The 14305-nt window shown below is 38.0% G+C and overlaps 1 protein-coding gene across 7 annotated transcripts; it reads left to right on the top strand.

Annotated features, from left to right (window-relative positions):
* Positions 1-327: 327 nt before the first annotated feature.
* LOC111245233 (uncharacterized) lies at positions 328-13745 on the top strand. Of its 7 annotated transcripts, none has more exons than XM_086981200.1 (21): positions 329-542; positions 1113-1156; positions 2577-2656; positions 3341-3450; positions 3643-3726; positions 3940-4067; positions 4389-4560; positions 4719-4808; positions 5109-5168; positions 5347-5511; positions 5932-6042; positions 6364-6591; positions 8733-8815; positions 9021-9242; positions 9523-9660; positions 9757-10099; positions 10485-10802; positions 11406-11708; positions 11978-12084; positions 12345-12467; positions 12798-13745. In XM_086981200.1, exons 6-21 carry the CDS (start codon positions 3979-3981, stop codon positions 12964-12966), a joined length of 2721 nt encoding a protein of 906 aa, XP_086837326.1. In that variant the 5' UTR covers positions 329-542; positions 1113-1156; positions 2577-2656; positions 3341-3450; positions 3643-3726; positions 3940-3978; the 3' UTR covers positions 12967-13745. The 7 variants fall into 7 exon arrangements, with proteins under 7 accessions (XP_022649051.1, XP_086837326.1, XP_022649045.1 ...); XM_022793310.2 differs by having other exon boundaries at positions 3313-3450; XM_086981201.1 differs by having other exon boundaries at positions 1048-1156.
* The last annotated feature ends 560 nt before the right edge of the window (positions 13746-14305 follow it).

The raw sequence follows: 14305 nt of genomic DNA, 5'->3' as shown, positions 1-14305 counted from the left end.
CGTTAGTAGATTAGAGAACAATGAGTGCAATTAAATTCTGCAATCATTTATTGTAAAGCGTGCCAAGCTTATACCATGATAACATGGAAAACAATTACCATTTGCTCCTAAGCTTTGTTTATCGCTGTCTTGTAGTTTGTTTGAGTAGTGTGTAAAGCATCTATGACATATATATATATATATATATATATATATATATATATAAGTCACGTAAGCTGTTAAGGGGCTCGGATGAGGTAATTAATTCATATGGCGGTGGTATGCAACCATCACTTGGCGCGCGGACGCTGCTTCTGGTACGCTACCCTTTCCACTGTGGTACGTTTTTGTTTTGTAACGGGCGCCGCTTAAGTTAGGCGCATTTTCGAACCATCGGCGAAATTCTTCCTAACTTTACTTAGATTAAGTTGAATAATACTATTACAAAAAAAATATTGTATGACCTGCGTTATTCATCTGAAACAAAATTTTACAGATCATGCTTCAATGGTGAAGTGCTTTTTTACAAAAAAAGGAACTTACCTGACACAAGGGGCATTGCAGTAAGTTACGCTATCCGTTCGTCATTTTTGCTGTTGAAGATCAATGTTGATTTCTTTTATCTGTACATGTTATTTATTTATACTCTGTAGTTAGAAAGTCGCCCAGAACTTTCTCCAATAACCTTCTGACTCTTGACTTATGACTGAATATAATACGGGACAACTGCAATGGTGATTGTTAGTCGAAAAGGTTTCTACGCCAGTCATCACAATAATTTAACGGCTACACTTAATAAATAAAATATTATCCAGATATACCACGAGGTGGACCATATTGAGCACCATATTAAATAAATAAATATAGTGTAAGGTTAAAACGGAACATAAAAATACAACGTCGCACTTATTTAGACACGTGTAGCAAGAAAGAACATTTTACTTACCAAATGAAGGCTTAAGGCGAGGAACAGTTATCTTGCAAGACTTTCTAGATAGTTGAAGGGTGCTTATTTCTATACCTTTTGATATTCGACATCCAACTTACTGCTGCTTAAGTTTATTTTAGGTTCCAACAAATGTTTATCGAGCCATCAAAGTGCATTCGACGCCATGTCTTGACTTTTGTTTTAGGAGGGAATGTATTGAGCGCGGAAGTGAACAAGCGTTCATGAAAGGTGAGCCCTGTTATTTCAAATATGAAATTGTTCTTAAAGATGAGTCTGTGTGAATAGTATCATGCTTGGAGTCCGATTACCAAGCCTTTTCTCCTCTTTGACATCCTATCAAATCATAAATGTGCTACGTATTGAGGGCAACATTGACTCTAGCACTGAAGGCTTGACACGCAACAAACACTGTCACACCGCAGCAGCTTGGCACAAAAAAGAAAACTTTTCTGTGCTAACCGTTTATTTGATTTACGTCAATGTTTTCAAGAAGATAGATTACCGTTAGCCCTCTTAATAGGACATCCACTAAATGCATCGCACATGGCCATTGTAATATTTCGATAATGAGTGACTATAACGATGTAAGTTATGAAAGAAGATATACTCATTTAAAGGAAAGCATAACACGAGCAAGTGCGGAAAACATTTTATTTAGTCGGCGACTATAGGCGAAGTAATAAAGTCTCGGCAGGAGTCCCTGAAAGGATGGTGGGACATGGTATCATTGTAGCTAAACGACCTTTATGGACCTTTTAACGGATAAAAACGAACTGTGATGTTAAACGCGGCAAGCGGTGCCCCCCCGTCTGTATCGGTACCATCGAAGAACTGCTCATCATGTCGGGAAAGAAGTATTTCAGTGGGCCGTTTTTGCCTGTCAGCCATCCACGTGTGTCAGTAATTTCTAAACTTCCCGTTATAGTTCAGCATGGAAAACGTGACTTTGTTTTCTTTTGTCATTTATTGGAGTATAATCACGATTGTTTAACAGACACTGATAATATTAAGGTAAAAACGTCTTTTCTATTTACCATACACACCTTTAGGCGTTTAAATGGGATGCTGAATGTATCCACCCAAAACTCTGAATTCATAGTTCACAGGTATTCCTGCTACATGTAAATCGTAGCGGTCCACAATTTGTGATGCTATATTTGATTTATTTTTCGTGATTGTGATTTATTCACCTGTAAGCTACGGTACGTTATTTGGGTGCGAAAAACTTGATCGCTTTGCAGTCATGAGGCTCCGTTTTCCTTTGCAATTGGATGATAAACAGCTTACAGAGCAAAACTTCTGATTTCTAACGAAGTTCTAATATGTTCGATGCAAATATTATATAAGCAATCATTTAACCCGTTGCACACTCTACAAGACGTAGGGCGAAGCGACATAGAGAAATCATATTAGACAGTATATCAGTAAAGTACATACAATAAGCTATCTACGAGCTATCGCGTAACGTGTGAATGGAAAAAGAAACGAATGGAAGGGTCATCAGAAACAAGTAGCAGGAGTACATAAGTCAGTAATGTTTAGATAAGTTGTGAATCTCTGAAAGAGCTTGAGCATTAAAACGACGATAGTATTTATGTTATAGTGCTCTATGCAAGCGTGATACTGACGTAATTTTGCATTGGTTTAGGGACACCGTGGCGCTGTCGTTCTGATTCCTCTCGAGACGAAATGAGTCAGCTGCACTCAAACATCCTCAAACTTCTACAGGTCAATATTTCTAAAGAAACTAATACTCACACTAGATTGATATTTTCCTTAAAGGTCAATAAACATTCCAACGTTTATAACTTAAGCGGGCCGACGTCGGGTAGATGTACGTGAGATGTCTGGTAGTCTAAAACCGTGAATGGACTAAAATTTCGGAGAGAGTACTGGTCGTGATAAATACACAAAGGAGAGATAGATTCATTTTATGAATGTTTAAGATGCCTGTGCCATGATAGATGAAACCTAAGTAACGGTTGTCCAACTGTAAAGATTGTCCATATTTCGTATCATCCTAGTTAAACCGTATATATAAGATGCAGTACTGACAATTCTTGCTCTCTCTGTTAACGATACTTGCTGTATCATGCTCAGCTTTTAGAGATGTTAGTCAGAACTCCCCAGCTGTTTACGAAGATGCCGTGGGTCGAAGGTTTAAAATTTAGAGCTTTTTTTTAGTGCTAAAGTACGTGTGTGAGTAAGTCATAATAATCGTATAAAATTGTAACCTTTGCTTCAGTTAACTATTTCGGGTTCCCTATGGCAAATCATTTGCATTTGTCGCAAATCAATGGACTTACGATATTATTACTACTCTGCTGACCGGGTCTTATTTTTTCATTTGTATATATATATATGTATGTATATATGTATATAAGGATAAGAAAAGTGTGAAAATATCGACAGCGAAGTTACGCAAGTTAAAATGTGGACTGAAAAAGCTCCATGAAGAATCGACGGGATGTGCACAAGAAAGCTCTGGCTATTTTGCTGTACCTCTTCAAAACCAACAACAGGTAAATATACACAAACAACGACTATTGTCTGTCATCAAAGGATTATTCTTCATTTTATCGTAAACACGATTATTATATAATATGCCAAGCGGTATCTTAGGTATTTCATAGGCTATATATTGGCTGTCTCGGATAGGAACATGATTCTAATAATTTTTTTTTGGCAATCTATATTCTTCTATTTTCTTGCAGGAAACCTCAACGCTGACAAATGGTCCAGTACCACATTTTTTGGAATCCGTTACCCAGTATATCCTCAGAAACTATGCCACTCAGGTAAGCACATCGAGTTGTCAGTTCCTCAATTGAACGTATTTTCTTAATTTAGTATTGAGTTTCTGTAACAGTGATTCACAGCAGTAGCAGATCTGCTGCAGTCAGAAAAAAATAAAACTAACTCGGCTGCCACATTTAAGTTGAACAGGAGCGGTTAGATAACTCCAGTATACTCATGTAAATAATGCGTTTAATTTTGAATTGTGTGACCAGGAGGGAATTATTCGAAAAAATGGAAATGAACGGCGTGTAATGGGGCTGAAAGACCGCATGGAGAAAAACGGAGCATTTATTCCCCCTGGAGAGTATTCTGTTCACGACGTCACGTGCGTGCTCAAAAGGTGGAGATGAATTTTATCAAGACTATTTAAGCTAACAGGTTATATTAGGTCAGTTTAGGAAATGGGTGGGATACCTCTGATTTCTGCGGTGACTGATTTGCAACAAATAGTTTTTTCAAGGTAAATGGTTGAACGCAGGTAAACTCGAAAAACAAAACATTCGAGTTATGATAAAACACGTTTTTGCATAAATTTTTCAGGAAGAATAGCATACAACCTCTATCTGAGCTTAGGAAAATTAGTAGGTTTATTCTAGCAGCTATAGTTACACGTCGTTTTCCATTCGCTTTAATGTGTTCTGTTGTGGTTGATTCTTCACAGATGGTTGCGGTGCCTGCCGGAACCGGTTGTACCCCGGGTGCTGCACGATATCTTCGTCAAATGCGTAGAACTCGATTCCCATCACCACAGCACACAGGCTCTTCTTCTGACGTGTCTGCTTCTACCCACCTTTCACTTAAACACCTTAAAACATATTGCTGTCTTTCTTCAGGTTTGTGTTGTGCAGTCACTAATCGGTCTTGATATGATCTCCGCAGTGCTGAGGACTAAGAGGTACACCTTGCAAATGCAAGCCGTTTTCAAAAGCGTGAATAAACGTCGATCTTAAAATAAATACGCATATTTTGCTCACTATGACTGACCTTTCAGGAAATCGCAAAGAATGATCTCTGTAATAAAATGACAAGTGAAAACCTTGCTAAGGTTCTGGCGCCTTCCCTGATGCCTCGAGTTGTTAAGGTACTTGTTTATGTATAATATATAGCGTATAATGAATGATTCTCACATAAATATCTATAATGAAAACAAACTAAGGAGATGATGAGTTCCTCGTGCTAGAGCAAAAATGTCTTCAGGCTCTGAAGAACTTATAGGTTTCTATCGATCTTAATGTGGTTACTCTAGCATATATTTGTAGATACTAAGCATCTTGCATCTACGGAACACAATACGGAATTTACCTTATCATTTCGGTCTCAAATATTGCAGCGATCTATCTTGTCTGCAAACATTTCAATTAACCCTAGTACTGTATTTCAGGGAGAAATGGATCCAGAGGTTGTGAAAAAATTTAGCAAATCAGCAACGACTGCCTTGAAGGTACAAATAGGTAGTTTTAAGTTGGTAATAAAGTGATGGTTTTATTAGAATAAAGCTGAAATCGTAAATAGAGACACTAGATCATCCTCGCAGTGGTAACCGTTAATAAATTTGGGAATTAAATGAACACTGTACAACAGTAATTTGATTTTCGTATCTTCTTTGAAAACACCTTTAGGTCCTCATCGATAACGCGCCGATGATAGGAGTTTTACCGCTTGAATACGAGGCTCTTCGGAATGGAAAAATGAAAGACTTCTCAGAGGACGATCTCAGTGACTGTGAAGGCCCGTTAGAAAAGCACAATCCTCGGAGGATGCTCTTTACCTTCCTTAAATCGAAGGTTTAATACCTAATCCGTTATTTTTATGAGTTATTTATATATGTCATAATGATTTCATATATTTAACGATAATCTGTCAAGCATATCTGGTTTACGAGATTTAATTATAAGTTGAGTAATCCGGGACGTACAACTGTATTTTTTGGTCGCCAGCTTGTCTTTCAACACAGTGCTGACGAAACTCAAATATACCGAAATATATTTGTAGGATAGATTCAACCCTAAAAATAAGATGATAAGTCCGCTTCAGTAGACGCGCTTAATGCTTGCTTATAAGCAAGCACTTTAGTGTTGCAACGAAACTTATCGAATGAGAGGCTGGGCAGTAATATAAATACATCATTGAACCAACAGTGTGCAGTTGGTATCGAGGTGACCAAAGCTAGTGTACTAATTTATTGTATCTCATCCTTTGAGCAGGGTAGCGCTACGCATCAGCGGGCTTCTGCACTCCGCACTCCACAGCAGCCATCAAAGAGAGTAGCATCTGTTAAAAATGTACCGCAGTCGTGCCCTCCAAAAATGACCAAGGTAAGTACGTAATACGAAAGATTGCGTTTATGTTGACGTCTGTCTAGAAAATGATTTTCTGTGTGTCGGCCTGACTATTTAGTTGGTGTCTTTTATTTCTGAGCCGTATGTGAAACCTTTATGAAGCTTGTGTCCTATAAACCGTTGTTTGTTCTTTAAAAAAAGCTAGTTTAAATTGTATGGGCGCCACCGTTGGCATGGCTCTAGCAAAAAAGGCCACATATACTTCGAGTACAGCTTTTCTGTACTCTTTACAATAGCTGCTTGGTGTTGCTAGCATTGCAGTGTAATTCGGCTGAACGAATTTGATTTTATCGGCAGGCCGCCCTGAACGACCGAGTTATGAAACTATCTGGCGGAGCAAGCGGTTCAAAGCAACAGACTCCTCCAAGCAAACAAAATAAGATCGTGCGTAATTTGCTTGTCGCCAGAGTAACGGGATACAGCAGCGGCGTATTTGCACAGGAGTCACATTTAGGCAACTTATCTGAGAGGGTAATATTCGAATCATCAAAGTCCCCATTTCGAAGCCCACCGCTTCAGAACGAGGTATATTTTCAACGAAAATACCCCAATAAAAGATCCTAACGGTGTTTTGCGTCCTGCAGCCTTTAATTGGATCTATTTATGCTTGCATTTCATATTCTCCTATGCTCTTGTATAACTACAGGGCTTATGCATTCTTCTACATTACCTTCATAATGTAATATAAAATTATGTAAAACTTTGAGGTTAAGGACCAACATATCGGTTTTATGATGAGAAACTCATCCGTGCATCGTTTTGTTCAGTCTAGATATAGATTTCTGTCATTTGTTTATACTATTCGTTTGTGTCGTTCATTTGTATCATTTATTTTTTAAGTAATTCATTTGGCTGTGCCCACTCTATCAGCACGTGTATGCGCGTTTGATTAATTGCCATACGTGTTTCCAAGGCGTTTTGCGTATGTTTAGTATGCTTTGGTTATATTACTTTAAAAAACTTCCTATTATTTCAAAATTAGTACTTCAATTACAAAATTTAAAAAAAAATGGCAATAAAAAGTAGCCATACGCTAATGTTCGGACTAGAGTGGCAAGTATTAAGTTTTAACATACTAGTGTCTAGCGGAATATTTGCAATCCGTTCTTTATAGTTTATAATAACGTTCGAAGTCTCCTTCGATAATATTAGAAAAAATGTGGATTGGAACAAGAATTTCGTCTTTGAGCTATTTTAGAGAATATGTTGTTGAAGTGTGATATCTGTAATTAATTTCTGTTTGTTGAGAAACCCCACCAATAAGTGATGTGCACCTCTACACAGAGGGTGCATGCCAATGCTGAAACGCACACTGGTGTTCGACATTTTGCTAAAAATAGGAATAGAAGATAATTACAGGCATTGCCATTTTATACAGATCACTGGTGCGATTATCAAGATGCACTGAACACCTATTAAATTAACTCATGTAGCGGAGCCAGTAATGAATAAACCTGATTATATTCGCTATCTTTTGAGTTATTATTTCTTATTATTGATAAAGAGATTTGGCTGAGCTTCGAGTTGAGTGTATCTTTGCAGATCAAAGAAAAAAATCACGATATCAGAAAATGAAACGATTCCTTGACATACGTTTCATCGAATAGAAATCGTGCAGTGTTATTTGCGTTTCTTCATCTTGCTTTTTTAGAAACGTATTTTGACACTAAGATGCGTTTTCGCATAGGATCGAAAGTTCTACACTGTTAGATCCACAAAATGCCCATTGTTTGCTTTTTTTTCACATTTCACATTGAGGGCTATTTAAAGTATATTATGGGTAGGGCGTACAAGAGCATTTACGCTAATCAAAGGTAACTGCGCTTTAAGCTAAAGTTATGAACACTGATAATAATTACTGAGCAGCAGGTTGGTTTTAAACTTAAGACCTTTTTATTGCTTGTCATTTTACAAATTATTGGTTCCGGCACCGCGGTAATCATTGAGTACAGGCTTAGTTAGATTATACGAACGGGAACCTTCAAGTATTTATGTTTCAGATGTCTTTTATTAGTTTCAGGTTATGTTGTTTATAGGTGTTTTTAATTTGTGCCGGAGCAAGTATTGATTAGTTTAATAATTAATTTTTGGACAACTGCGTAAATAATCAAAAATTATATTTTTCGGTAGGGAAGCGTAAATGGCTGAACATCTAACCATAACGATTATCGCTGGTTAAAACCCTGAGACACGACATGCGCTTTCACTGAAGGCTTTTTAATATTGTATTTTGTCATGTCTTGTCTGCATGCCATACATTTGCGCTTTTTAAGGTTATCTGTTTCCTGTACTTTAACAACGTAATTTTTGAAGATGTGGTTCTAAACAGTACTGTTCATTATTTTCGAAATCAATTTTGCCTTTCCTTGACAGGCCTTAGGATATTCTTTGTTCTGTGGTCATTAAAGCAACTGTTATTTAACGAACACATATATTAACCATCTTTGAAAAACGTAACAATAACTAAAAGAGACTACTTTGGAGGGCTTTCATGAACTGACTATTTTAATTCATTTAATCAAATTATTTAACTAATAGAAGCTCAGCATTGTAGTCTGAGGTGTTTGTATGTGATTGTATAAGTGCGGTGTGTCATAGTACTGGGTCTCTGACTTACAGGCCTTTGCATTCTTATGACTTTTGCATAAACTGGCTATTTGTTACAGATGACAGCAACGACATCTAGAAGGCCTACACGATCTGTCTCACGAAGATTTCAAATGGAAAATGAAGAACTTCGTGAGGAAAGGTGCGAAATAGATGACAAATCCATCAAAGCCTACTAATAACTACTTCGTATGCGCACTTACTAGGTCTAGACGTTCAGGTCGAATGCTTCAACACTTTTTTTATTTTGTTAGATATTTTATTAATATTGTTTTTTTTTTGTCGAGAAAAGTAAATCAGAAAGTAGTTTTGATCTAAGTAACATTTTTAGTATTTTGAACTTCCAGACAGGAAAAGCGCCATATGGACGGTGATATTGTCGATGACTCAGCTTTAAAACAGCAACTAACAGATGATAATACTGCCGCCTTGTTTATAGAAGAAAATACTGCTTGTCGCAGCAAAGTTCGTCTTTTACGTAGCCAAGCTTCTGTTCGATCTCTTCCCGCCCAAAGCAGTCATAAGTCATTGTTACAGCACACACAGCATCAGAGAGCATCAGTTAGAAGGTACGTCAATTACGAACAGAGTTTTTACGTATGTCTACGTAATGTATTACATCAGCGAAAGGTTTTAGGCATATCTTTATAAGGATTCTTTTATATCTTCAATACTAAAAGTATAGTTTACTACCCCAACTCAGGAGCGTAACAACGACATAGACTTTTTTTTATATTATCGGCCAGCGATCACCGAGCCTTTGATTCGTGAATAATCATGAATGGGTTTCAAATGATGATCCCCTGTTTATTATTTACATTTTTATCATGCTAGAATTTGAAATTACAGGTCCGCCACCCTGCGGGCTGCTATGAAGTTTAGTTGTGCACCCCAGACAACAACGACGAATACGACCAGAGCAACCGGACAGTCAGCTGTCGCTTTAAGTACATTGCCTTCTACGGCGTGGGCGGCTTTGGTTCGTCGGTAGGTCTATATCTCTGCAGTATTCAGTACCAATAGCGCAAGTAGAATGAAGGATATGATAACCTTATATGAACTAAAATATATTTGGTGTTCCAGTTCGCCGTCGGCACGGGGGGTCGTGGCACGTAAAGCATCTTTGCGTGATAGCGTCGGATTTAGATGTTCACCGAGAAAACCACCTAGAACTACACGACTCACTGACGGTGGTGTCAAAGCAAGAGTACAACACGCAAAAGTTGAATTGTCAATCGAATCCCTTGAGCCTCCTCAACGGGGAGAAAATTATCACTTAACGGGAGCACGGAATGATTCAACTGGGCTGGAGCAACAGCAGCAAACTTCAAGTAATTTAAACAAAAACAATGGCGCAAGTTCAAGGTCGACAGACGCAGGTGGACTTAGACGGAAAAATTCTGCCACCCAGCCTATGCCAAGTCCTGTATGTATACAAAGACAATACAGTCATTTTGTTAGGCTTTTGTTGGGCGACTTAGTCTGATGCCATATTTGTTTAATTGCTTTTTTGAGCGGAACAAAATGTCTTAGAACTGAGCGAAAACGGACTTAGCTCATACAAGTAAAGTGTAAGGTAGAGCAGAATATGCAATTATTAGCGTATCAGCGTCTGTGATGTTGAATTTCACAATAAAATATCATTCTGAATCTTTGCGAATGCCTATTGGAACGGATACTTTCAGTGTTTCGCTTTTAAAACGTAAAAAGGGCCATATTATAAGAGTAAAGTAAGTGGTGATAGTACTTCAGGCACGGGCACTTAATATTGCGATATTGCAAAGGCTTGAAGAGAGCTTATTCTTCTCTAGGCGGTGGAAACTGCAAACGAGGTTGCAACGATCATCGAGCGATTATCAGTGACGCAGGGCAATCCGTCTGTAGAACGAAAAAAAAATGCGCGGCGTAGTTTGAGGCTTTCATCTGGGGCTCAGGACAAAGATAATACCGACAGGAGTTTGGGTGAAGTTGAACATGATCCAAAGAAGCTTCGTGGTGATGTTCAACTGAACGATGGTTATACTGAGCATTGGCACGATGCTTTTGGCGATGATGGATTCATTCTTCGCACAGCTAAAGACGATGTCAATAACGACGAAAATCGTGATAATCCTACATCTACTGCGAAGGTTAGTACCTGTAAAAAAACAACAGCTAATTCCAACATCTTGTTTCTGTCGTTTTCCAGTGCTTAACTTTACATCTGGTTTCTTTGCTTCCTTGGTGCTTAAAGCTATCTATTGGTTTTCTAAGACCTCCCTTTATTCGAAAATTATTGGTATGCATTTATGACACTTTCTGTTACGTGGAGTGCTAAGATTCCTTACGTAAAACCGGAAGGTGTTCAAAGTATTTTGTATCATGTATTTTTTCAAAGTATTTAAAGCCAGTCTGCGTCAGCTGATTGCATTTACGGACTCGGATCCAGATCTTTGTCATTTGTGTCTCGCTTTGTACGTGGCTTTTCGGGAAATGCGTTTAAGTACGCTGTATCGTTAACTGCTAAAGTGGGTTGTTTGTTGTTTAGTATGAAAATAGACTCTTACCAGAATCGAGACGCCGTTGAGGACGAATTTGCCAAAACAAGTTAACTATTTTGATAACTGAAGTTACTTTGATGTCCCGTCAACAGGAAATATAGTTCACTACATATTCAGCATATATTTGTTATGACTTGGAAGTGGTGGGCGTACTACTGCTTATAATTCCAAATAACTATTGTCCGACCCTAGGAGGCTCATAGTGGTGACAATTTCAACAACGTACAACTTGTAAGCGGTGAAACTCCAGGCCAACCAACTTCGTCGAGTAGTTTGATCTCTGAAATGGTCACTGCCGTAAAATGGCGTGTCTCGCAAAGAAATCAAGAGTATGATGATGCGAATTGTGTCTTGGACAACTCGGGAACCTGCGTAGATTCCGAAGATGAGACTGAAAATTTTGTTGACGCTGTAGAATTTATGAATGAGCTTTCTAAGCAGCAGCAGCAGCAGCAAGAAGAAAGATCGCAGGATAATAGACACTACCTAAGAGAGGTACCCTTTATCGTATTTTCACCGTGTCCGCTTTCACAACCGTAGAAAATAGTTTTTATACGCCGTCTATACTGTGTTCTGGCTTAATAATTCGAACTACTAAATCCCTACTTTTACCTAGAAATGTTTCATTGACGTCTTAATAACGTATAAAATGGTTTTCTCTCGTTTCTATGTAGCAAATAGCGTGTTTGTGTTTTATAATATTAGAATCACTTTCTTATGACCGGTCAAGCTTGCATATCATTTAACATCGAGTGTTTCCACAGACACGGGCTTGCTTTATATCGGGAATGTTGGATACACCAGTGAGAGCAGCTTCTGCAGAAACCGAACAGAGTCCTAACTCACGCAGGGAATCAGTCATTGCGATCAGGTCAGATCAAAGCTATAATAATAATCAAGTTGTTTGAAGTCAGAATTACGCTGGATGTGAGGAAAACAGAGTGGAACTACATCCTAATATTACGGCTTCGAACACTTGATGGACGAATTTATATGCGCATGACCTTCACTGAAGCGCTAACAAGTCCAGCTAATGTAACGTACATATTGTTTATATTTACAACTAAATGCGATGTGCAAAATAAGCGCATACGTAATCACGTATTTGTGATTTTCGTTTTATCCCTTTAGGGTGAGTCGCGCTGGTTTTGTGAAGCGTAACGTACGTGAAATTGAAAACACGTTCGCCACACCTATCGGAAAAGCTTCTCGATCGCGTTACCAAAATACGCCATCAACAAGCCACCTAAGCACGTGAGTACGTTAGGAGGCCGGCTAATTTTGCTTTTCGTTCATCTATTATGTTATGCTTGCAGATTGGCTAAGCACCTCTTTAAATACATTTTTATGGCAAAAAGTTGATGAAAAGTAAAGATATTTGTTTTCACTGCAAATACTTAGCAAAAACACATGATTCCAAGACTAGATTCTGCATATGATAACAATACCCGGGACGTTATAAGAGACGAAGTTATAGATTTGAATTTTGCCTGTTGTAAGGGCCATTGCCTGTGATAAGTTAGTTTAATAATAAGAGCTTCAACGCATTTACGAAGATTTGTCTACGTCAATTGTCCCTGATAGGTCTCGTATAATAACCGCTGCAGCGACCCCTATGACCGCACAAAATTCAGAGCTTCCTCATCATAAGGAACCCCGTCGACGACCTCTAACACCCGGCAATTCCAAAAAAGATTTAGTTGGTGAACGGTTTAGTAAAACCAAGGTAATGACTTCGCCTACGGATATCTAGGCTTGTTGGTCCCGTTACCAAACGCTATGCGCACAGGAAGTGAAAATGGGGCTCGAGCCTGAGTACAACCTTTGTCGAGGGTTTTTTCCTTCCTGTTTCTATTGTTGATTTTGCTATACAGAAATGAGTCATGCACAAGAATTATGTACAAATGAGAAACTGACATACAAATTGTTCGAAATGACTGTTGTAACACTTCATAATAGGACAGGAAATTACTTTTTGTGTCTATTTTCCATGAGATACCGAAAGAAAAATGAGAACAAGGAGGCTTCGTTGCACGAGATCATTCATTGGTTGGTAGACCATAAAACATTGCGTTTAATGACAGCGAAGTCGTGAGGCTCATCGAGATTACATTCGCTTGTCTGATCAGCAATGATAGTCTTTTGCAGGATCATTCCGTGTCTGATCAATAAATATAGATAGTGAAGCCCTCACAAATCTAAGTTAGTCTTAGTGGAACACTTAACTCCCTTAAAGTTAGTGGAACAATTAAGCAGATTGGCATGTATGAACTTTGTGCATGTACCCTGAATAGCGCTCAATAATTTCGTGTTGTCTAAAGTCACTAAGTTTCAGAACACCAACTTATTCAAGAATGAGATAACTTTAATAATTTTCATTCCCAACAAATAATTGCGTGGCTCGAGTTTGTGAGACAAGTGAGACTGAGTCAATGTACGCCATTTTTTTAATCATTTTAATATAATTGTGGAAATATGAAATGAAAATACCGATACCAAAAATAAAGTACCTTCCTACTTACTGAGTAAGAAGTGATTGGTTCTCCTTAGCATCTTATTTACTCATGAACATAAAACTCAGCTAGGTTATGCATTTCACTTCTTGTAAGTGCAAATATGAGCGGTGTAAGTTCCTTTTCTAAAAACTTAAAAAAAATGTCCAATGCTATTGCACTCAATGTCGTTCCATCAGCTATATTATAATTAGAAGGCGGCTAATAATTAAATTACCGGAGTCGCGGGTTTACTAGTTTTATATATATATAATAGGGATATAATATCAATTACCTTTCTTTTTAGGTTTTTTATTTTTATACTTTTTTTGATTTGGAGGCCCTGAAAAGGACCGCTTGGTTTGCCTTAGGTTATGTTTCGATATGTGTTCTTATTAAATTAGATGATGATTCAGCCGTTGTTGCAGAGTTAACCTGGTTGAGCATTTGGCTGTCAGTTCCAGGTTGTACGTATGTGAATTGACGCAACATGTTTGCAGCCTTATGAATCGATTAGTCTTGTTAAACTTTGCATGCGAAGATATCATGCAACCTTTTTAGTTTCGTTGGTCTCTTCAAGGAAAATTTTGACATTCTGGT

Source organism: Varroa destructor, unplaced genomic scaffold (genome assembly GCF_002443255.2).
Source record: "Varroa destructor unplaced genomic scaffold, Vdes_3.0 BEIS01000002.1, whole genome shotgun sequence".
Taxonomy (NCBI): domain Eukaryota; kingdom Metazoa; phylum Arthropoda; class Arachnida; order Mesostigmata; family Varroidae; genus Varroa; species Varroa destructor.
This window is presented reverse-complemented; position numbering and strand designations above follow the sequence as displayed.

Coding starts and splice junctions, on each gene's coding strand:
- LOC111245233 (XM_022793310.2), top strand. CDS start 439: ATGACCTGCGTTATTCATCTGAAACAAAATTTTACAGATCATGCTTCA. Junction 3,451..3,642: donor CTCTTCAAAACCAACAACAG/GTAAATATACAC, acceptor ATTTTCTTGCAG/GAAACCTCAACGCTGACAAA. Junction 3,727..3,939: donor TCAGAAACTATGCCACTCAG/GTAAGCACATCG, acceptor TTGTGTGACCAG/GAGGGAATTATTCGAAAAAA.